This window comes from Acomys russatus, chromosome 12, assembly GCF_903995435.1.
Source record: "Acomys russatus chromosome 12, mAcoRus1.1, whole genome shotgun sequence".
Lineage (NCBI taxonomy): Eukaryota > Metazoa > Chordata > Mammalia > Rodentia > Muridae > Acomys > Acomys russatus.
In genome coordinates, this window is record NC_067148.1 from 45,999,237 (window position 1) to 46,025,844 (window position 26,608).

The 26,608-nt window shown below is 34.9% G+C and overlaps 1 protein-coding gene across 1 annotated transcript in view; it reads right to left on the minus strand.

Annotated features, from left to right (window-relative positions):
* Positions 1–26,608, minus strand: part of St8sia4 (ST8 alpha-N-acetyl-neuraminide alpha-2,8-sialyltransferase 4) — a 79,301-nt gene that overhangs the window by 44,483 nt on the left and 8,210 nt on the right. Inside the window, 1 exon segment of the mRNA XM_051154402.1 lies at positions 21,782–22,039. Within this exon segment, the coding sequence (XP_051010359.1) occupies positions 21,782–22,039 (258 nt within the window).

Sequence of the window (26,608 nt, forward strand, 5' to 3'; positions counted from 1 at the left end):
GTAGCAATTTGTTGATAGAGCAAAACTATAAATGTTTCCTCAGTAAAAAAAAATTCTTTCAAAGTATGTTCCTTGGATTTGAAGCTTTCAGAATTAAACAGAATGTTACTCAAGAATTTACGAAGTACTGTGTGATTACTTTGATTATTCTTAATGTTGTAAGAGAGCTGGCCAATTTCAGAATGATCCTTTCTTTCTTTCTCTCTCTCTCTCTTTCTTTCTTTCATCCAAACTGATATGTAGATATGAACCATTAATAGCACTGACTTCCTTTATCTGAACCCAAATCAAAATTTGTACGTCCCAATTATTCCTGACAAATCTAAAATTTAAGAAAAACAAGCACAAAACCAGATGCCTTCACGCAAACTTACTGTTGAGGCTCAGTCTACATTTTTGATCCAACATTTGCAGGGTTCAGGTTGGCTCCATTTTACTCTAAACATTTGAATTATCTTCCGTGATACCATACTATAAACTATTGTTTTCCTATATGCCTCATAAGAAGTGAAAATACTTCAGTTTTCAAGGATATATACATTATCTTATAACCTATGATGAAAGCAATGCTTGCTACATGTATGAGCTCTAATGGTTCATGAAATTTTCTAGCAAGAAAGTACATTGGATTTATCATCATTCTTAACATTTTCCTTACATCTTATTTCCACATTCTAAACAAACAGGATGTCTCCCACTTAAGCATTCATTGAGAGCTCACTGTTCAAACACAGCACTGTGTCCAAAATGCTTCCCCAGTTGTTTTAATGACTATGTTATTTTACAAGGATAAAAATAAATGTCAAATATAATGGGATAGTTATTACCAATATTCTCAGCAAAATATGGGTCATTCATTTCGACATCTTTTTTATTCTCTAGAGTGTTTTTTCACTGAAATTTATATTGTGTACAGAATTAGTCACAAAAGACAATTAAATAAAGCATGGTATTCTGTGTAATTGGGGAGTTTTAGTTAAACACTTATACAGAGTACACTAGATTTAAAGAAACAGGTCTGAGTGGGTTGTCGATGGTATTTTTCCACGCCTGGCGTTAACATTCAAATGAGCTCCTATACATAGTTCTTTTCGTTTTTCTGCTGTGGCCAAACCCACCTACGTTTCCTTGAGATAACACCAAGCTCGCAGCCAAAACTAGTGTTAGAATTTGTCACAGCAGTGGATTTTCTTTATTCTGGCCCTTAAAGGAAGCATGTGAGCCTGTTGGAAACTGATATTAGTTCTAGGCGTGAAGAGCCAAGCAATGGGACAGAGAAACTCTTCCACCTGTCTTATTTTACACTTTGCCTTTATCCTCTCAGTATTGCTTATATAATTGGAATATATCACCAGTCAGTCATTCTGCATTTCCTGGGTTGGTGGTAGGAGTGTCCAAATAGACTTGAAGCCAATCACATCAAGTACTCAGTGACTACCTGATAAGACTTCATATACGAATCATTAATCCACTTATGCAGGTACTGTTATACATAAACAAGGTGCAAGAAACAAACCTGGAAACTCACTCACTTTGAACATCTGTTTTTCAGTATGGTTGATGAAAGACAAGCATAAAAATACATAGAGATATCTACCACATGTGAGGGTTGCTGTCAGTAAAACTGCAATCAATGAAATCATCAACTGGATATCAACAAATACAAACACGGTGTCTCATGAAGACAGTGATGAGTGGAGACAAGATGGTTTTGTTTTTTTGTTTTTACAAACTCAAGGATTCTTTTACATTACTGGAAAAGGTGGTGAGAACAGTGGTCTCCAATGTCTAAGAAAATCCCAGAATAAAAACACAAACCCTGTCTACAATTGAAGTTTTGTACACCAAAACATGTTAGACTGTTATTGTCACACTTCGATCCAAACAACAATAGTAATGTCCAAAAGTGCTACAATCAGAAGGGTGTTGCCAAATGACTTTGATTTGACAGACAGGATGGGAATTTCCCACATGGAAGTATGCCAAGCAACTGATGGATGTACTGCATTGAAATCAAATAAAACGTTACATCTACATCCTATGTTTGTTCAAGTTTGTGATAAACTTGAAGGATTAACAGGATGTCAGCTTCATTCTGCTCTTCATTCATCTCCACCACTACAGTCCAATTCAAACCTGTGTAACTGCAGGTAAATTACTGTAAGTCTCCAAGATTGCAATCGTTCTTTTTAATTTTCTCTCTTTGTGGAAATGCAATTTAGGAACAAAAATATCTCCAAAATTATATGTATATGCGTAGATCACACTACATACAGTAATGTGGTTGACTAAGCAATAAGGCAAATTTAAAGGTTCATAGACATGCTTAATTGTACTTAAAAATAAAACTGCAAATTGAAAATTATTAATCAAGAAATTGAAGCTAACACATTGGAAGTTAGTAGTTTATGAATGATGACAGAATTTTATGGTGACTAGAAGACTATTTATGGAGAAGCCCTTACCATGTGCCACACAACATTCTGTTGGCTTTGTGCATATTGAGTGTGATTATCAAATAATCACACAACAAAGACACTGTTGTTACACACACCATCGACATTAATATTGAATTAAAGAGGTAACTTCTGAGCTCTTCTTGAATTGTCTCTGAAACCCTTCAGAGGAGCAGAGTCACAGGAACACACTGCTTATTGTGTTCTTTCCTTAGCCCCTTTCCTGTTTCCTAACACTTCTGTAGCAATAAGAACATCTGAGCGGCTTCTTACACTTTTCCGTCTTCTTACTCTCTTCACCTCTGATGGAGTTTTGCCTCATGTCCCTTCATACCCACTCCATTTACTCACCACTGTTCTATCTCAGCTACGTCTTGCCTAGACTTTTGCTATAACTTTAGTGATTTTGTAATTTTTTAATCTCATATTCTTAGTTATTTGTCCACATTGCTACCTGTGAGTATTCTCATTCACAAAACACCGAAGAAGGTAGAGTTAAATACTTATATTGCGTAATTTATCTCTGTATAGATGACAAACTGCTTTGTTAAAGTTAGGCATTCATTGGAAAGAGTGGACCCTCAGAAGTTAGTCTCAAATCCTAGATTAAGTAAATTAACATAGGTGGACTAAGGGCTGTCTTGCTTTCAATTGAGACAATGGTAACAGTTTCTCTTCGTATCTATCTTTTTCTCTATCATTGTTACCTCACTATGTGTTATGTCAGTTTCTACCAATAGATTGAGTACTCCTCAGGTCATATCTAATTTATCTTTGTGTGACTCATGCCTACTAGTTCAAAGTCCAACACATACTGCTAATGAGGGAAACATTTTTCTAAAATATACAGGTAGTTCTGTAAAGGAATTCTAATCTAGCAACATAGTTGCCCTGGCAGGATGTCACATCCAAAAACCTTCTAGGTCTAAGTGATCAGGTGGAATGCAGACACACCCTGGATTACAGTTTTACTTGAATCTTTGTAAATATAAGAGTCCTTGAAGTAACCAGAGTTGAAATGGGGACATTTTGCCCAGTGGCTGGTTTGCCACATTTGATCCATCTCCATAAGGAGGTTCTTTGATTCTCATCATCTTCTTTGAGGTAGGCTTTGTGTTGCCTGGAGTTAACCTGTCCCATTGTAAATTTATATTTAAAATAATAAAAACATCTTTAAATGTCTTATTCTGTATATCTCAGAGGTTTTTGAAGACCTTATCTAATGATTTCATCTCCTCATTTCTACCACAGACAGAATTCCCGCCCCCCCCCAAATGAGCAAACTTGGATGCAGACAGAGTTGACGGCCAAACTCTGCCAAGACAGGGTAAGCAAGTCCTCAATAGTTCCTGCCTCACAAATATGTACGTCAGATGTATTGGGCTGGAAGGCTGAAGATGATGCTCCAACGTGATAGAGAGTGTTGGGTGACTGTTCAGGTAGCAAACTGTTCCTGTCATGTTCCCATTTCTGAAACTGTTAACCTGCACTCTCAGAGTAGTCAGGTAATTAATTTTATTCCCTCTCAAGTCTCTGATGGAGTTGAAGACTCGCTAGTTTAGTTTTACAATTAAGCTTAGTTGTCTAGGGGTTAAAATGTTTTAAGGTCTAGATAGTTGTTTTAATTTGATAATGACAAAGTATGATAGATATTGGTTTACATTCAGAATTTTAGATGCACAAAGATAGGAAAGATATATTCTTCAAGGCTGCCAAATACAAATAGCCAAAACACTAAGAATGTAACATTTATATAATTCTTGACTGTGTCATGGTTCTTCTTTCTGTATGTGGTTTATTATATATATGCATAATAACATAAATATATATGTAAAATATTTAATAAAAAATAAAAATTAGAAAAAATAAATAACATGTAGTCTTAAAACCAAGTATATCTGCTAAACTCATTCTTTTTTAATTAAAATGATCATCTTGTTTGATTTTAAAAAGGAAAGAAGTGTAAGAGAAAATTCTAGCAGTTCACTATCATTGCTTTAAAGAGTCATGATTAGCGTGGAGTAGATCATTGCATTCGGACCAGACTGAATCTCAAACTCTGGGGGCTCTTGCAGATACATAAGCTAAACAGTAAAGGTCACCTCACTCCTACACACTGAAATGTCTTTCAAATGGTTTGGGTGCATGGCTTTCTCCCAGATTTCATTCAGGCCTCTTTTACATGTCATCACATCTTACTATAAACATTCATTTTACACATGTGTATACTTAATTTGAAATACAACCTTGACTCTTTTCAGATGATATTGAAGGATATTATAACACTTTTGGAACTTTTAAGGTCATGTTTGGTGAATTTCAAGCCTGGGACTGAGAACTGGGCAGGGACTCTCAGGAAGTGTACTGTGGACTCAGGCCACGACTGTCTGGGGACTGAACGCCTCGGTGGATGCCGGCTGGTGAGAAGTTCCCACTCCTTCATGGAAGAGAGGTCTGATTCACATGGAACTCATGACATTAAAACATTTTTGCACTAAGTGGATAAAAAGAACATTCAGGAAACATTTCAGTTGCTACCCTAATAACCCAAGTTAGAGAACCCATAATTTTTCTTTCTGCGATTCAATGTTAATATTATGTCCCAGGAGGTCATTAGAGAGTGTATCTCTGAGTGAATATAAAACAAACCTTGTCAAGGTACAATGCTTTGACATTTAAGTTGCTTATTTAAGAAAACTTTGAAGCTTTACATTGTTTTGATCTATCACTAGAAAAAGCATACCTTTCCCTCTGTATGTATGTGTGTGGGGATGTGCATGTTCATGTACATGTGTGTGTGCATGTGGGTGGGTGTTCAAGTGCATGTGTGCATGTGTGTGTGTGTGTGTATGTGTGTGTGTGTGTGCTGAAACTAAAATAGAGACTTGGAAAATGAGTCCTTACCTGCTAATTGTGATTTATTTAACAGTGGGGCCTGGAAAGGTAGCGTGGTTCTCAGAAGACTCCAGGAAAACATCAAGTCATGAGTGCGGAAATGGGAACATTTCAATTTCTAATTTCCCAAAAAGGGTCCAAGAACTCCACATCCACTATGTCATATGTATTCCAACAGCATGCTGCCCAGTAGTTTTAAACAGTGGCATGTTAACATTGCTGAAAGGTCTTGATCCCTTTCCATGTTGTCCATCTCTCCCTATTTTATCCCTTAGAAGTGTCCGGAAAGTCCTTGCAGAAAAATTTTTTCTCAATACATTCTGTCTTCTCTAGTCCTATGGTTATGTTCTAGTGCATGGAGCCACCACATTTATTTTAACTATTACTGCAATTGGTTTTTAATTAATTTCATTAAATTAGCTAGATCCATTGGTGGACCATGAATTAATTTGAGGCCATGAATGAGCAAGTTTGGAAAATTGAAGAATACAGTAGATTAGAGTAGATAATGACAATATTCCCTTCACGTACTTTATGAAATTTTGGTGTAATAATTGTAATTACTGTATGTGTGTCCAAATACAGTAGTGGGAGTACAGCAGGAGTAGATAATAATGTAAAATGTATTATTTATTATTCACCATTTAAAAGTTATATTCAAAATCGTTGCTCTGAAGCACGTTCTGTCTTATGTATTCTGTTTTAAGAGCAGCATTCAGCTGGTGAAATGTACAGTCTATCATGCTGTTCTCATAACTCAGATTGTCAGTGGCTTCAGCCAAGACTCTAAGTGGTGGCTCTTATTACAGAACCTCATATTTCCCCGAGTCTTCTCTGTATATGCACTTTTCATATCTTATATTCTAATGACACTAGCCTGATCCATGTGCTGCACAGGTTACACCTCTCTATGCATGTCAATGTATATAGGACCTATTAATAAGAAAACAAAAGAGACCTGCATGTTTAAAAAAAAAACGAGTGTTAATATCTGTCTTATCATTTATGATGTTTTAGGAAAAACCGATTGCACTAATTTCTTGGTCTACTCTAAACTATTATTTATATCTTAATTATATATGAAAATTATCAACATAGCAAGTTATGTAGAAGAAATATATTGAAAGAATTATGAAAAAAGAACAAAATGATGACTATCGCCCAATATATTTTGTGTGTGGATATGTTCAGTGAGCAACTCATAAGCTCTTCTCTTGAATTTTTAGAAGCACTGTCTATGTTCCAAGACAGACTGTGAAAAACCTAAGCTCTGCCCAGATGTTAACATAGTTCTTATAAGTTTTCCAAGACTTGTTGTTTAAGAAAAAGGCATATCTTTGGCCTTGTCTTGAGAATGACAAAAGAAAACAATGTCACCACATTGCTGGGGCCTCTAAACTTTCAGATTGTAAACTCTGCAGCCACTCTTCTCATTCTATTAACAATTGCTTCAATTTTTTATGATTATTTTACTACTTTTAATTATATATGGGGTATTTATCTGTGTGTGGATATATGCAAATGAGTGCAGGGGGCCATGGAGGCCAGAGGGTTCAGAGTTCCAGGAACTGCAGCTGCAAATGTCTGTCAGCTGCCTGATGTGTGCGCTGTGGTATGAACTCAGGTCCTCCGAGAGAGAGAGAGAGAGAGAGAGAGAGAGAGAGAGAGAGAGAGAGAGAGAGAGAGAGAGAGAGAAGCAAGTGATGATTACCCATAACCACCTTGCGGGCTTAGCTTCAGGCTTCATTCTGTTTTCACTGTGTATTTCTGTGATGTGGTTGGAACTCAGAAAAGCAGAAGGAACTAAAGAGTCCATTTTAATCTGGAAAGTAGTTTTTAATGGTTTCAGAAGTAGGGTTAATATAGACCAAGATGCTGTAAAAAAGAACTTTGCAGCTGGAGTTGTTCTAGTTAAATAAAAAAATGTAGGCTGGCACACCAATGTACCTGTTTTAGGGGGCTAGTGCTTTCTATAGGCATGCACAAGATCATTCAAAGAAACTGGATCTGAGCTCATCAAAGCTTTGAGGTTTTCCCTCAAAACAAAACACACACACACACACACACACACACACACACACACACAACCCTCTAAACCAAAATTCATTCTTAAGAAGAGTTGACTTCAACAATTACCAAGCACTGTCTAGGTGTGATGATAACCGGAAAATAAACTACTGTGTTTAAAGTAATTCAAAATTTCAGGATTTCATTTTATTAAATTGTAAGAGATAAAATGTGTGCCTTTAAAAAGTGAAACTCCAAATTTTTACTTATTCAATACAGTGCTGTGCTGTGTCAAACACCATCTAGAATATTGAAATATGGTAAAAGTCTATTATGTTAAAAATGCCTAAAACTTGAAAATATTTTTTGCAGATAAATAAAGAAGTGAGAAACAGCTACAATATAAAGGGCACCTAATTAAGCATCCTAAATAAAAACAATTTTCCTAAACTACATTCCTAAAAATTGTGTCTGAGTAATCTAAAGAAATTAAAAGATGTATTTGTAAAATTAAAATGACAATAGTTTTATAATGTTAATGATCTTAGTAATCAAAACTAAAAACATTAAAAGTGTTTGTACCTGTGTAGTATTTCATAAACATGATATATATATATATATATCACAGCTAGCAAGGAAAGCTGTTGACTTTTAAAGTAATATTATTAATGTGTCACATTAATAGTCACATGTGAGTCACATGTGTAACTCTCATATTTATAATGGATTTATCTGTCCCATTTTCAGTAATATTCTATTTCTATTTCAATTATTGTTGTCATGGTATTATTATTTTGCTATTCCTCTTTACATATCTACCTACTCCTTTAATATGTAAACTTTAAATAAAAGACTAGTTTGTCTTTACATTTGTAATATTTTTAAAGCTGCCTAGAATTGAATACCAGAGGATGTGGGGTAACAGTTGATAGAATGAACAAAACACTAGCTGAATAAATGTGACAAATTAATAGCATAATTGCTTTAAAACATATATAAATAATTTAATATGATTATAATACTAAACGCAATTATGAAATTAAAATTTTGAATTTTTATTAAATTAGTGCGGATCTTTGTACAAAAATTTAACTGCAATATTTATAAGACATCCATGTTTTTGGTTCATGGCTTCATTGTTTGTCTGATAATTTACGTAAATCATTAAACATAAAGGTATCAGTTACTACCTAATACCAGATGGTATGCATATGAATTAGCAAGTTCTTAAAATTCATGTATATGATGAATTAGTAGTCATGTTTTATGAATGCAAAAATATGTCCTATTGCTCTACAGAACTTAAAAACTGGGGTATAAGTTATGTACTGAACAATGAATCCAAAAACTTATCTTCCAGCCTAAAACTACAAATGGTTTCAGTACTTTATTAATATATTCTACCTTATAAAAACAAATGTAAACAACCGATACAGTATCCACAACAGTGCTATAACCCAGGAATGAATACATAAAACTATGGTTAATGAAATCTCAAAAGTTTGATACTTAAGAAGCAGTTATTTGGGCTGAATAGATGGTTTAGCAGTTAAGGACTTGGCTGCTCTTGCCTAGGGTCCAAGTTCAGCTCCCAGCACTCATACCAGGTAGCTTACAATCACTTGTAACTCCAGATCGAGGAATACCCAACGTCTCTGACCTCTGTGGACACACATGTATCTCCCACAGTCTACCACAGATGTATTTAAATTGAAAATAAATCTTTGCTAAAATCAAAAACAGTAATTAATCTCTCAGTGTAGAATTTCAAAACTGAACCCAGTTCTACTTACTCTTTGTCTATTGTTACATTTACAAAAGTGGGTCCATATTAATTGCACAGAGGTCCATGTATTAATTTTACACACACACGCACACACACACACACACATTCAAGAGACCCTGAAAACATTGAGCAAATTTTACCTAAGAAGAAAATTTTGCTTTCAAAAATATAATCCTGTAAGTCCTCCTAAAATTAATTACCGTTGATATTTGGCATCATATTATTAATTCATATTTTTATGTTTCCAGTAATAGATGAGTCAGTTGGCATTTCAAGACTGTGTTCTATAATTCCCAGAATTCTGACACTTGCCAATAAAGTGGCAGGTCCAGGAACCCCAAGATAAGTGCCAGGGTCTTTTTTCTAGAGCCACCCTGAGTGACGACTATGGACAACCACTTCTCTTTCTTTGAGTAATTCTTGTAGTTACTGGTTTTCCCTTAAAACCTTTCATATAATACATGGCCTCCCTAGAATCTGTTCTCATCACACATAACAGTCATCTCTCTGAATCATTCAATGCTGGGATTGTTTTTCTACAGCTAAACAGATGTATTCATCTCCTGGTTTTACATCCCAGCCAGCTGACTGGCATTCATCAGAGGGAAGGCAACATTTCTGAACCCAAAGAAACAAAACAGAAACAAAAACAAAAACAAAACAAAAAGCCAGCATAGGGAACACGGCAATATGTGTCATTTCCACAACTGCACTGATGGGAAGAACTTTGTCTATAAACTATGGTAAATAGGAGCTAAAAAGTCCAAACACTGTAATCACACAGGCTTAGTCCCAAAGACATCCACTGAATCATAGGAAATACAGTCACAGGGTTTAAAAGCCAAAGAGGAGTGCAGGTGACCACTGAGTTCAACTTCCTCATTAGGCGAATCAGCTGCTGGAGAAAATGAATCCCAATGTGCATGGTGTCATCCGTTCAGAGTTACACTGCGTTTAACTGCTGTGCTAGGAGAAGACTTCATTCAGAGTTCTTCATTCTCAAACGACTGTCCTTTCAACTGCTGTTTCCTGGCAGTGGTTACTCCGCATGGCACAAAGGGATCTTTTGTGTGCACAAAGCATAGTTAGGGTGGTGGCAACCCAAATATACAAGATGTTAATCTTGAGTCATCAGAAGGATAATGTTACATATATTGAGTAACTATGCTAAATAATCACTTCATGCTGTATTTGTACTAGAAACCTTTACTATGCTGCGAAATACAGACAGAATTTTTAGATACAAATTATTTTTATTCATAGTATTTGAAAATATCTGTGGCTTAGTTTGCATGTTAAATTAATATTTAATTTAAATTTTTGTATGTTTTGATGAGCCCGTTAAGGCACTTAACTAAAAGCCTGTGAGTTTCCTGGTTACTTATCTTCAAGATATTCAAATGTTCCTTTTGTTTATAGTAGAAACATAACAGAATGAGGCTCTCACATTATATAGATGATAGGCTACAACAGAAAAAAAATCTATTCAACCATATAAATTTCAGTTTGGTGGTTTTAACTTTGGCTTTCATTGTTTTTTTAAACGTTTTATAGCCATAGGCCTCAGTTTGAGGAATCACTGAGGCCTTTTGAAAATATCAGACATTCAAGTGGGATTCTCCCTTCTGTCCTTCACGGAGTCAACAAAAGTTAGAATATAATTTAGAGATGTTCTTAGTTCCCTAGTAAACACAGAGCTAAAGCTTCTCAATGCAGAACAACCCTGTCTTGCCTTTACCGTTGAAAATTCTAAGCCTTTTAAAGTTTGTGTCAGACATGCTGTTGGGATTTGATTGGAAAGGAGGCTGTGCTGTCCATTTGCCCACCCACTGGGCACCTACGAGGGAGCACTAAGCTTTTGCTTCTGTGAAGAAGAGCACAAGGTTGAATGAATTCAATTCCTCAAGATTAACCTTGGATTTAATATATATCATAATATCATCTAACCTTTTCTTAGAGACAATACTCATATTGTCATTTGTATTTTTCTCATCATGCAAATTCACAGTATTGCTAAATTATTGATTTTTCCCCTTGTTTTCAATAGTTCATGCCCACATCTGTCCCTCGGTTTTTCTCTCCTCTTGGTAACTTTCAGACTGTTTCCAGCATTATATTTTGAACATCTCTCATGTGAAAATACAAAGCCTAAATGCTCTAAACTCTGAGAGCCTTTTGACATTTTCATAATGCTGCAAATGATGAGTCATAGTCAAAATGCTATGCTCTGATAATTTACAAAAAGTACCTTCAGGCAGTATCTAAAAGATGGTGTATGAGACGTAAGCTCAGACAACGATCCAACTCTGAAAACATCTCCTTGTATATGTGCAAATATCCTTAAGTTCGAGAAAAACCAAATCTAATCACAACCCCAATATTAATCATCACTGTATAGTAATTCATTCTCAGCGTGTATCAATGCTATTTCAGTTGAGTTAATCTATTGTCTTAAACATCTTCATGAGCCTCACATTTTCTCCTACAATTCTTTTGTTGAATGTATTCCCAGAACATGGGCAAACTTGAGCTCAATCTTCTGAGGTACTGGCCTCTTGCCCCACCTCTCTCTTCAGTCTTAGCACGTCTCATTGGCCAATGCACTCTTGCATTGGCACACACTAAAACTGCTCAATATGTCCATGGAGACTGCAAAAGACCACATCGTTCTGCATGTTTCTCCTCAGGTATGTACCTGCTGCCTCTTCACAATTCAACTCAGACACATCCCGCTTCAGTAAATGTTTCCCAGCTGGACAGCTACACCTCCCCTACATCTCATCAGGGCTCTGTTCCAGGAGCACTCCGGCACATTGTTACCTCACGAGCTTACATCCTGCCCTGGACTCTGATCCCTTCAAAAAGACTTACTCTAAGTAACTACTTCAGCATAATTCTTCAGACATTGGTGCCTGATTGAGAATTATTAAAAAACCCAAAGGTGTTATGTACTGAAATTTTTGTGTTTGACTTTGGATCAAAAAAATTAAATATAGCATCCATGAACAGAGGCTCAATAAGTGAATCTTTTGTCTTTAAACAAAAACTGAAACCACATTTTAACATCTATTAAAGAACTGGTAAACTGTGCATTTGTTGGCATTTTGTGTCAGAGAAAACCCTGTGCCATGATGAATCATGCTGCCCCAGCTCAATTTTCTTTGCTCTTTTCTACTTTGACCTGAAATTCAGACTTCTTCCTCTAATCACCCTTATTTGAGAGGCTTTTTTTATAACCACTTTTTTTTATAGTGTTTTCTTTCCATTTATAGAGACTTATTTCTAGAATTCTGAATCTATTCCTCTTTGGTTACAGCAATTACACATCAAATAAAGTTGAGTAACTCAAAATTCTAAAGAACTACAAGGATATTTCTTTGCAATATTTCAAAATGTCATGAAAATAGGTATTATGAAATGATTATATTTCAATATCTATTTCCAATTTTCCACTTCCTTTTCCATGTAATCTTCATTATGAACCCAAAAGAAAAGAAAAGAACTTGCATGGGATCTTATGACCCTGGAAAATAGTTATTATTTTATTATTATTAGTTCTTCTTCCTTATATTCTCTTCTCTTCTTGTAGAATGACTGATGACGCAATTGTCCAGTGATTTCTTAATTATTATTTGTGAACTGTAACAATGCTTTTGTGGTAAAAACAAAACATAATTTCTACAATTGAAAATGGCAAATCAATGAATATGAATAATTTTATAGGTTTTAGAAGGCATTACCAAGTTGATTTTTGGAAAGTCTTACCTATTTACATATCTGAATGTATTACGCTAAGACGTGATTATCAGTGGTTTTTCCCTATTTTTAAATTACCACTATATATGTATATATATTTATAATCTTTAATTTTAGAAATGAATTAACATTTAAAAAATAGTTTTAGTATTTTCCACTCCCATTTTCATTATTTCCTTTTAAAAGTCATTTTGTCTTAGGAATTACATAACTAACTATTGAATATCACACAGCAATACAGAGTAGCCTTCCTATTTAGCAGTGGTAAGATTTAAAATGATTGATTATATTAAAATTAAATTTTGTATTGCACATAGAGCATAGATTTTATAAACAAACCCAGTAGATAAAAACTTATGAGATAAGTATTTTAAAAATTATAATTCCATTGAGCAAAAAGTATAAAAAATATACTATGCAAAAATATTTTAAGCAAAAGTTATATAAGACATCCTGTCTCTGAACTGAAAGTTGTTATTTTAACTTATAATAATAATAATATCATTTTCTGGGGCTGCCTCTCTGTTACACACTTTGTTGTTTGTTTTCTACTTGCCTTTAAGAGGTGTGTGTGTGTGTGTGAAGGAATTACAGATTTTCTTTGCAATTACGAAAAAGTTTTGTTTTGTTTCTCACAGGAAATTGTCTACTTTTTAATATGCATGACCGCATGTGATGAAGGTCCAGTGTACGATTTGATGTTTGTCCTAAACTCTCCACCAATAGAAAATAAAACCTGGACTTAGTCTCAAGGGTATTTGATTAGTCCATCGCTGCCTTGGGTTAAGCGTTCCTCACCTTAGAGAGACAGATAATCTTTACCGTGTCATTTCCGATTACCCAAGGCTTATATATGTTCAAATATTTACTTGCATTTTCATGTGTTTATATTCTATAGGTACTCCTGTCTTCTGAAGTGGTATTCTTGCGTCCTCTCAGGTCAGATTCTCTCAGCATCAACTTTATATATATTTAATAAATTTAGACAAAAGAGTATATTTCTAGACATTGTGCTTCTCTTTTGCCATCATTGTTGGGCAAGGTACCTGAAATCTCATCATATATATCAATATGAATACACATTCATATGCATTCTGACTCTGCAGCTTGACTCAAATTCTAAAATTTTATACTTGTAACAAGCCCCCAGCTGGTGCTGGAATCCCGAACAACAATTTGAGGTCAAGCACTTTGTTATGTCTCTGAGCTGTCCTTGATTTTTGAAGTAAACTATTCCTTTCAAAGCAATTAGGAAGCCTGTATTTAGGAAGAGTGTCATGGATTATGGTGAGGGCGGAAGTTACCAAAAAGAAAATGAGTAAATTAAAAGAAAATTATGTAGGTTAAAGATAAGAAAAAAATTAGAATGGGAAAAATGGGGAGTAGTAAGAAAATTAAGTAGAAATCCATGCTTATTACTCAGAATCAATAGAAAGTGTATTTAAACACATAGCTATCAATATTGGGATACAATATTTGGAGCATTTCTATAATACAATATACTTTTGGGAGATAAAGAGGTAATGTATCCAATAAATGATATATTTAGCTTAAGAAACATTCAAATTACTTTAAAGACTTTACTAGTTATATTCAAATTATTAATTGAATAAATTGTTTGGACAAAAATGTTCAAATGTATTGTTATTTATAATTCAGATCATTTTAAAGACATATTTGTTAGGAATTTTAAAAATGAAAACCCAAAATAACTTTCCCTACTTAATCTTCTTGAATGTATGAAGTACTTGGCTAGAAAGTGAAAAAAAATATTTTTAAAGGAATTGAAAGCATACCATAAATATATGGTGAAGCTTAGTTAGTTTCTAACCCTATTTTACAAACAGTAAAAATAAATGGTTATGTTGGCTATAGACTCTAAGATGACAAAATTGCATAGAGTTTATTTGCATATATAATGTTCTGCATGGGTTACACAGAACATTTTCAGGGTTTAGGAGAGGGAGGTAATTCTATAATTCTCTGATCTCTATGACTCAGCAAGTTGTAGCATTCTCCATAAAGAGGAAGAATAACACACAAATCTCAGGTTCCGAAGTTGAAACCTCAAGTCTAGGAAGGCTAAAAACTCATCTGAGTGTGATGCACACATCTATAAGCCCAACGCTTAGAACCTGGAGGAAGAGGGATTTGTAGATCATGGATTCCCTCAGCTGTAGAGCCTGTCCGAGGCCAGCCTGCTACACAAGGTCTTGTTTCATGAACACACAAAATAGAAATGAAAAGACTAGACACTTTATTCAGTATCAAGAAGGTTAACCTTTGATTATACTCCAGATGTCATTATAACTACTTATATTAGCTTAAAAAGTAGATAATACAAATGTAAAATAACTATGTTTTCTAACTTAATGATGGCTTTTCTTTTTCTAGCTATTTGTGTGGTATCGAGAATCCATTCTTTTGAACTAGATGTGGCTCTGAAACACTAAAAACTGCATCAAAATTCATATAGAGCGTTTAAAAGCATGTTCCACTGTTATACTTTAAGCATTGCAGAAACCGTGCTACTTAGATTCCATAGGCAGCCCTTTGCAAAGATGAATGTCTCTTAGTCCTGTGACATGTGACTGTTTCTGTAGTTGTGTGGTTTGCTGCATTCTGGTTGGTTTGACCCAGCTCATTTCATGGTGTTCTACTAATAGTGAACATTATCAGTAGTTACCAAAAACACATGATTGAAGTATCTGAAGGCCCATCATCCATATACTCTTATATTTCAGTATCTCATAGCCTAGGTAAAATTCTGAGGTTGAATAACCCTATTCAATGGTAGAATCAAACCTTATTTCTCTAGAACATTTTATAAGCCTTTCTTCATTCTTTGATATATTAGAGAGAGACATGGAAAAATACTTGAAATTTTCCCTGTGTCTTCAGTGATTTATTTCAGTGATTACTGCTGATCTCACCCAGCTTCAGTCCCTTGTAAAAAGCCATCAGTTCTATAATATCTGCTTTTGACTGGGATATGGTATCACATATCAAGTTTTATCTGTGACTAAGAAATAGTATGATATATCACTGTTTTGCTAAAATAAACTAGTGTTTTCCAGATCAACAGATTATTAAAATGGCAACAAGAATAATGTAAAATGATGTATTCTATTCAATATAATTTTAGGTAAATGTGAAGACTGACTTAAGGCGAAATTTATAAAATAATTTCTAGTCATGCTAAATTTATTGATCCTGTAAATATTGGATGAAAGAAATATTTCAGTATTTTACAATTTTAATTGTACATATTCCTTATTTCTGCCTGCACACATTGGTATCATTGATGTTAACACTCTAGGCAGCCTTAGGAAAGCCAATATTTGTGATGTTTCTTTTATTAGTTAATAAAAAAGCTGTAATGCCTCCAATTAAACCTCACTGTACTTAACAATATCAGAGACACAAATGCTTCTTGAACAATAAAATACTTATCCCCAAGAGGGAAAGAAAATATTAGAAATAAAATCATACCAAGGATGGAATTCTTTTGTATAGATCATGGTCAGCTCCTATAATGCAGAATCTAATAGACAGAAATCTTAGCTCATGCGGTTTTAATAAATCACACCCTGAGTATGCAAAATTTGATGAATCTTACAAGAATAGTTTCTGAAAAGTAAAGCTGAAATAAAATTTAGCTGTATATGTTTGTTATTACCAAGCCTATAGGAGATGAATTTAGTATATAAATGGTATATCAGCACCAGATTAAAATAATAAGCTTTTCATCCTGCTGAACATGGCAGAATAGCTGATACCATAGGGCCTTTATCATTTCATCAGGCATTTCTATCAGAGATGCCATTCAATTATATTTTCAATTTGAAGCAGAGACATACTTCTTTTTATCTTAATAAAGATTTCTTTGATGAGACATACGATCTGCACACTAAAGGGTCACGGACCAGGTGTCATGAGTTTTGTTCATGAAGAAACATTAATCACAGTGCACTTGACAGTGTTGTTTGATTTATGGGTTTACAAATGTTTATTAAATATTGACTCTTTTCTTTTTACGTAAGTACACATGAGTATGAAACTTGTAGTATAGGAATTGGCTGAATATTTAGTCCCTCCATAAGAGTAAAAGAAAGCCATCCAGTTAAGAACGTCTAGTTTGACATGTTGCAAACACTGGGGGAGAACCCATAAATGTTATGCTGCTAAATGGACATAGTATTAAACTGAATCCTGATGAATTACTTGCAGTAGATCATGATTCACAGAGATGGTGATTAACACACAACTGGCCAAGGCGATGAGAGTAAGTGTCTGGGAAAGGCGCAGTGCAATGGGGAACGTTCATTGTGGAGGAAGGAGAATACACTGTGGAAGCCAGAGATGGTGGATGTATACTGTGAAACATCTTCTGTGTACATCAGGGAAGCAGTACATATGGTTTTGTTATCGGTGTGGAAGTGTGCAAAAGAAGGGTGCAAGTTCAAGCCAGAAAAACTCCAGCATGAAAAGGGAAGTTGTACTCACAATTCCACCCTTACCTATAAGGCTACTGATAACTGTTAAATGATAACAGAGAGAGAGGGGCAATAGTCTCTGAGAATGTGTGTAGTCTCTGGTAAGTTAAATTTGCTGTAGTAGAAGGGCATGCATCCAATAATATTTGTGTAGGACAAATTGGCTCTAAAGAGTTAAAAAAGAGACACAAAGTTGGGTGTGCCTAGGAAGAGGTAGGCTGTTGATGTTACTTTTATAAAACTGTGTCTGTTTCTCTTAGCTTATTTCATAACCTGTCTATCACACAAATAATTGAGACTTTTATAATACAAGTCTTCATAATACAATCTTGAGCAGTTTATATATTTTCTTAACCCTCTATGCTATTTTGTCTTACTCCCAGCAAGCATCCCAGTGTTACTGGTCCTTTGTAGATTTCCTAGGCTCCAACTCCTTCTGCTTGATCTTTCTTGGACCTCTACCAAAGGCTGAATCCTCTACTTCCCCTTCTAACTCCTCCTGCCCTGGCTGGCTGGGAGTCCACCTCCATTCTCTCTCCTGCTCATCGATTGACTGCAAGATGCTTTATTGAAATATCAGGGGGACATTTGGGGAGCAGAATTTACATCACATTTAGAAACTTAATTCTCAGAACAAAGTTTGCAAACAGACCTGGGGGAACAGAAATAAGCATTTAAACTACACAATAACCTTAAGCCTGCAGTAGGGAGGGTTGAATATGACAAAAACACATAGGAAACTAAAAGAACTAATGAAAAATAAGAGTCAAAAGAAAATTCAAAGTCTGTCTATGATTGTTAATTGGTTTTCCTACTCTCATGTTTTAATTTTGTTTTTATTCCTGAAGCATCACATACAGGCTCCTTTTGTCTAATATCTATAGAAATTACTATTAATGTAATTGATCAGCTACTTGTATAGAGGATTACATAACATAAAGAAAAGCTTTTATAGTTTGTTGTTATTAACTTTTTTTTTATTAAACTCTAAGTAATCACAGATTGTCAAAGAACAAAAAGGCTCCTAAAGTTCTAGAACTAAGGGCCTTGACCAGCTTTGAATACTTATAGAATAGTCAATTATTCCTTAAAACCTTTGTTCTACATTAACCTAATATATAGTTGACTTGTACCTCCCAATAGATTTGGCCCAGTTTTGTTATCATCTTTAAAATTTTTCTGACCTTAGGAAAATAATATAACAGAGATAAGGGCAACTTAGAAAAATAAATTAGCTATGAAAAGACTTGAAATATTCACAAACACATTAGCCTCTTTCCTATAGATGAGCTCTAGGCTAAAGAACACTAAATTTATGTAAATTCAACTTTATAAAAATTGTTTCATAACTCACATTGTTCAATTTTTGAATAATAAGCTATAACACTGTAAGTTGGAAAATGTTATGAGAACTAAGGGTCTGTCAGCAAAGACTTTCATGCATTTCTTTGTGCAAAAGCAAATAAAAATGAGGACAGAATTCTACGATCTCTTACCCTAGAAGGATGCAATCTATGCTGATAGAGGTTCTCTTTTGTATTCTATTTCAGAAGACAACCAATAAAGGGATAGATTTGCTTGACACAAGGCCCCTTTTTTTTTTAACTAGTCTTACTCTACTGCTGTTGATACCTCACAGCGTGATCCAGGATACACAACGACTCACAAGATTTGGCTTGATATAACCATAAAGCCTCCTTCCTAGAATCTAAGCTTCTTTGTATTGCAAAGTACTATGCCAGCTGCCAAGGGAGGGAAGCGGTAAATAGTCCTGCCCTTATGAACCACAGTAATGATCAATATGGCAAGATATCCCAGAGGTGCAATAGTGGCATTTCTATGTTGATGGTAACTAGCAGCTGCCTAACTGGACTCCTGGCCTATCCACAGCAGGGAAATCATGGCTTATACTAGAAACCTAACCAGCTAGCAGGAGCCAGTGAAGTTATGGAGCTGAAAGGTGAACCGACTAGCACTACCTTGCTAGACCAGCAGAATTCCTTACTACACTCTAAAACAATCCTTTAACCCAGAGACCACACTGGTCCAGAACATAAATAGGTTTTCAAATGCACCTGCCAATCACCAGCAAAGCAGATCAAAGATATTGGAGACACAGGCTGTAGAGTTCAAACCTGAAAACATTATACTAAACATTACTAGAGTTTGCTTTCCTTAGGGATTTTCAAATGTATTTGATGGTTACCCTGGGAGGGTACCGGTATGACACAGAAAATGTAGATTGTAAGCCTACCCATTAGGCACAAGATTAAGTGTCCAAGTCATTAGAGAAAGAAAAATAACAGCATTAACAAAATCCTCAGTTTCTCAGCATTTAGCTGGACATTAGCTAGCATAGCTACATAATCTACATTCTGTTTGTCCATAGTACAACAGCATGGAGATTATTGTGTCTGATTGTTCCTGCTAGGCTAAGGAAAGAGAATTTTGTCTTTACATAACACCAGTGGTAAGATTCAGACTGAAAATTGTAATCATTAGTAGATCAGGTCCTTGGGGCTTTGCAAATGTACAGGCTGTTTCAGGAGAATGAGACCTGACAAGAGATGACAGTTTCTAGGAAATCACTGCAAGAAAAATAAAAATGAAGGATACAGAGGGTCCTAGAAACCTACAAGTAGAACAATATGATAGACAGATTTGGGCCCAGGGGCCCCGCTCAAACTAAGGCACCAGCCGAGGACAATACAGGAGGTAAACTTTAAACCCCTTCCCAGATCTAGCCAATGGTCAGAATATTCTCCACAGTGGAGTGGAAAGTGTGATATGACTTTCTCACGTACTCTGGTGCCTCACATTTGACCATGTCCCCTGGAGGGGGAGACTTGGTGGCACTCAGAGGAAGGACAGCAGGTTGCCAAGAAGAGACTTGATACCCTATGAGAATATACAGGGGGAGGTAATCCCCCTCAGGAACAGTCATAGGGGAGGGGAATAATGGGAAAATGGGGCGGGGGGAGGGAGGAATGGGAGGATACAAGGGATGGGATAAACATTGAGATGTAACAAGAATAAATTAATAAAAAAAATAAAGTTGAAAAAAATGAAAAAAAAAAAAAAAAAGAAAGAAAAAGAAAAATGAAAGGCTGTGGTTTGCAGTAACAGCAGTCACCGAACAGTGAGAGAAGGCAGGGATCCACCAATTGGAGGCATCATGCAATGTAAGGTACTAGGCTTTCTTAAAACTATAACAACAACAATAACAAAAAAAAAAAAGTCAGTATAAACGAGTAACAAAGCAAGGAAAAAAAGTGACACCAATGAATTAATATCAAGTCAATCAGTATTGATGACAGGCCTCTGTCACATGGAAAACAGCATTCTTTTCAGCTTCCACAACAGGGCTGAATCTATTAGCTTACTTATTCTGCAACACATATGTTCAGACTCACTGAAGAAGTGAACAACTACCTGTGGGATTACTGACATCGTGACACCCACTTCTTCATAGTCTGATACTTTCTAACACACTTATTTTACCTGCTCTGCAATTTTACAATTGTGAGAAAGTTTGGAATCCTAATATATTCTTCACAAACATATTTCGCCCAGATATCAGTGTTTAAAGCTCACTGTAGACACTATCATACTGTATATCTGTTTTCACACATTGACACAATGTGTAAATTATTTCATTCATTCATTCATCATTAGCCTGAGGATCTAAGAGATACCAATAAGTATACAGATACTTGAATTAGACATTAACGTTATTTACTATCTTTAGATATGATCTCTTGCTTACTTATTTAAGTTAATTAAAAGTTAACCATATACAAGATTTGTCAGAAATCTGCTGGTCACTAATGAACAGAAAATGAATACATTCACTTTTATGAGAAAATTAAACTTATAAACAATAATAATTACAGTAGCACAAATAAAGTGTAATTAAAAACATTTTGATTCAGGATAGTAAATATAAACCCACTAAGATTCTTTGAGACTGCTATAACATTATTAATAAAATAGTAAAATTAAGTTATGCCTGTGACAGCACATTATAGTAATCTTCAGTCAACAAATTAAATTATATGAAATTCATGATTAAAAGATGAGGCATAAGAAACTATTGTTTGTCTCTGTAACTACTCATATAATTAACTCATTATTTTATCCATATTTAAAGTCTGTTGTGAAATGCTACTACGAGGAAATAAAGTTTTCTTTCAATGATACACTAATTACATTTCAAATCCAAATTAATGGGTTGTTTGGATACAGTGTTGCAAAGGATATCACGCATAAATGTCAATGCTCCCAACAATTCTTAATGTTTATGTGAAATTCAAATGTTTCTAACAGTATTCTAAATAAAATGAGGCTGAAGTATTCACAGTCTCACAAAGAGGAAGGATGCTCACCTTATTACAAAATTATGACTGTCAATCTCCTTTCCACATCCACTGTCTAGCAGAATGCCAGAGTTTCCAACAACGGCACAGGTCTTAAACCTGCGGTTTTTCATCGGGGAAACTTCAGGCAGGAGGCTATGCAGATCGTGAGAAATATTTAATGTCCGGCGTCTATCCAGCACATAGTGTATGACGTCACCAGGCTTAAAACTGCTCTTGACCACTGAGACATCACGTTCCGCATCTAAAAAACGGAGAATGTTCTTCCTATATATGGAACACAAGTAAAACTGTATATTAAGAACTGCATGTCTAAAAGCCAATGCGATCTTTTTACCACAGCATGTGAAATATAAACTGGCAACTACTACTCGTAAAATCTCAGGTGCCGATTAAATCAGGTAAATGCTATAGGAAGTACATTTTTGTTAAATCCATGTGAGGAGTTTAGAATAAGTTTTGTATAGATATAGTATATGAACTTATTTCTAAAGTGGAGAAATCACTCCATTAGTTAAAATATACTTAAAAAACCATTATGTAAAATACAGTTGGAAGAGATGGACTTTGTACAAGTAGATAGTTGCCTAGTGTTTTCCGTTTTTAGAGCCATTGATTTTATTTAATATTGTCCCACGAAATGAATAACAATAACTTGTAGCTATTTCGAAGTAGACCATCTGTGAGGTAGTGCAGTTTGTAGCTACCATATTTCCCTGCACCCTGATAGGTAAGAAATGTGAGTATAAATTGTAGCTCTCCAATCCAGAGTGATAAGCTTATCTTTTCATGTTAATCTATATATTTGAATGTACCGAGAAGTGTGTCTATGATCAAATTATGGGATGGAGAGCTGGTTTAGGATAATTTTTAAAGCACTAAAAAAAAGTTTGCATTCACAAGAAGTCTTTGGAAGGATATCCTCATGTTTGTGAGTAACATTAAGGAAATATGCCAGGATCTACTAGCTTTGAAAGATATGACACTTAGGACTACGGCCTACAAGAGTCCAAGATTATTTAATATACAGCCCCAAGAAGCAATCTGAGAAAACTGTAGCAAATGCTGGAAAGTAGTCATTGCTCACCAGTGTTCTCTTAATGCAAGCTTCCACCTGCACAGGAGTCATATGTAAGATAAACGGGACATCCTGTTCTTCTGTGCTAACATTGTCGATTCTGTATGATGCTGAGTAAGTTTCATGACTAACAAGGTGTTACAAAGATCCAGTTACTCTCCACATATGCTAACACCTACTATCAAAAGTGTCTTCACAAACCGTTCCTTCTTACACCTCTGTTAACTACTGTTTAACTGGCTGGGTGCACAGAAGATGGGGTTGACACCTACATTATCACACAACTTTTTATTTGCTGTGAAGATGAGAAGGTAAAGACTACTGCACGGATGTGGTTAAATCATCAGAGAGCGTGATGCTACCATTTCCCTTAGAACAGAACTGAAATGGGCTGTTGTAGATGCATTTAAAGATTGTGCTGAAAAGCAGGAGCATGTCTGCAGCTCGAGATGAAAAGGTCAGAGCTGCAGGTGTGAGAGAAGGTTGTGTAGCTTAGAAATCCAGGAGGGAAACTCCCTTTCGCGTCATCAAATCTTTGCACTTACTTGTACGTGAACTGATAAAAGGGACTTTCCAACAAAAAAGCTTTCTCTAAGTATTAGAAATTTAGAAGCAAAATCATTTCAAAATGTTTTGTCTAGTGCCCAAGTAAGCAGGACACTGGTTCACTAACCACTCTTAGGAAAAGCATCTGAAAGTAGTTTAAAAAGTTAAACAAAATTTGAAGATGCCTAGGCTAACTTTTGGGAGAAAATAATAATCAATGAAATAACCAGTTATCAAGCACAGATGCCAATGTTAAAAAGTCCCCTCTAAAGCAGTAAAAATTCCAAATCATGTAGACGAATGACAATTCAAAACTAAAAAAGCATTTAGATAATATTTAAAACATTTTTAATGTAGAAATGTGCTATCTTAAACTGGGAAGCTAAAAGATTTTGCATTCTCTTAAATGATATTTTGTGAGTTCTCTTTCTTATATTTAATCAAACATTTAATTCCTATTTTAGGGCTAAAATTTATGCATGGAAGTTATTGAAAACAAAAATGGTGGTGAAAGTGCATAGCATGCTGACAATAATTATTACAAATTAATAATATTGTGACTTTTAAGCACAAAGCTCTTTTGGAATCAGCGAGGAATGGCTAGTTTCTTCTCATTTTAGAAGGCTAAAACCATTTTATTATATTATAGATGCAATGGAACATAGGACAATCTACGGGTTTCTCAGATATAGCCATCACTTAGACTATCATGAAGGGAGGAAAATGGTTCTTAATTAACTGAACGCCACTGGAAACAGGAAACACTCTGAATCTTAGAATAAACTGAAAAACGTTTAGGTTTCATCAGGAAGACATGAATAATTTTCTTTAAAACATAATGTGAATTTGGTTTTGGTCAACAGCAGAGTGAGCAAAATTGCTTGGAAAAAAAAGGGGAAACGCAGCACCACTCATTTACAGATTCACAAATCAGCAAAAGTGTATTTAGTTTCTAAGCCATAGCCTTGCAAGCTTTCTTGACATGTGGTTGAGCCACTAGCAGATATTTAAAGTCAGAGATTGTGTCTGATGGTAAGAAAACAAAGGCAAGAGAGTACCCACGCCATTCCAATTTAGATCTTCAAGCCTCTTTAATTAAGCCAATACCTTTTTACAGCGACTGTTTAAAGATAAATGGTAACTGAAAAAAAAAAAAAAACCTGTTTCAGTTTCAATGAGACTGAATATCTTGGTCACCAAAAAAAAAAAAAAAAAAAAAAATGATTTTGAGACCAAGTTGGCTTAACGCGAGAGAGACTGGTGGTCTGTTAAACTGAGAGGAAAGGTTCTACACAGAAACTTCTCAACTGAATCTTCAACCAGAACTTCCCTTTCAATACCATGCGTCAGTTGCAACAGCAGCTGCAGGGGCCTCGATGAGTAATTTACTACACATTGTTTTCATTTGTGAAATGTTAAATATAGCTAACCCGCCACCACATGCCATTCTTTCTTCTCTGTACGTTTTCTGTCAACAATATGTGTTGTGGCAACTGAAATGCCAGTGGAAGTGCATTTGTCTCACCAGAAGGCATTGGGTAGCACATATTACAGCAGGAATAAATTAAAAATTGAAAATCAAATTAGGGTATGTACATAAACACATATGCATATGTCAGAATGTAATTTATTTCCACTAAGTATGTAAAAGAGATAGAAGAGAGAATCGGTGTTTGCAAATTTGATGTTTAAAAAAGCTCAGATTTATTGACAATGACACAATTAAATAAAAGGAAAAAAATCTTTGAAATTTCTGAAAAAGATTATCTTCTGAAGTTCTTTTCCTCAGACGTATAAAAGAACAAAGTATTATTATTACTTGGTGATTGAGAACATAGAAAAAGATTATGGGAAGGATATTTTAGTGTGAAAAGGAAAGTCCTAAACAATTGCGTCACATGAAAACTAAAATTGTTCCAAAATATGTGAAGACCACTGTTTTGAAAAAGTCTATAAATGTAACACACATATAAATGTACACTAAAGATTAATTAAACAGTCTTATATGTTTAAGAAACATGACTCTAAGAATCAAAATATTTCACTACTTATAGGCTGTTTTAGAAAAGTAGCTGAGTTCATGTGTTTCTACTCCCTTATTTGGCATTCGTACTTAGTGTTTTGTTACTATATGAAAACTGAGAAAATAAAAAACCAAAATACTGAAAATAGGTTGAGACAGACGCTGGACAGAAGCTGCCCAGTGTTGACAGATTTGTTCACAAGTAATGAAACTTAAATGTATCATTTCTTAAGAAAATAATATTAACAAACCTTTACCAACACAATGAAACATTTTGATGATTATGATTTTGAATTTACTCGTAACGTGACTAACTCCTGAAACCTTGAGGATTCCTCAAAATACAATGCACTCAAGTAGCCCTAAACAGTCCTCTACCACACAGTTGCCTACTCAGTGAACATCTAATGTGACTTAGCTGCAGGCCAACTGGCTGAAGGACTGAATAGTAGAAACTAAGTTCACATCTAAAAACATTAGGCAATATACTACACAATTACCACACATGTTAATGCAAATTAATAAATAACTTACTAGAAATATCATTGGAACATTATAGACATAATGGTAATAAAATAAAACAATGCCTTAAACATAATTCAACTATATGTAAGACAGAAAAACCAATTACATGTAATGGCCCACTCAAAACATCCAAAGTGGATTTTGAAAAGCTTGAACATGGTTCCACCACCCTCTCACAGACATGGTTATTAATAACATACTTGTAATTCCTAAACCAAACAACAAGATATTTTCGTATCCCAAATCTTTTATTACAGCTGTTGAACTGATTAACGCTCCATAGTCACTGCTGCTAGACACAACTGTAATTTTTATGAGCTGTTTGCACATCATGCAATAATGAACTTACAAATTACTCTTTCCCTGCAAATGACAACTTTGTATGTATTACTCAATTATTCAATATTTGTTCACTGTTCCATTGTTTACCTATTTTCCTGTTAAAGGGAGCAGTATAAACATAGCCAGTGTTAATGTTACATTCATATTTACAGCTATTACCTGAAAAAGCTAACCTGGAAACTGCAATTGCAATCTTCATTACTCTGTGAAGTTCCAGGAGCGGAGAAACGGTAGATAGTTTTCATTTAACACCTCTAGGCTGGACACTTTACCAAAAAGCAAACTGTAAGTGTAAAGTCTCACAAATACTTACAGGATTGGT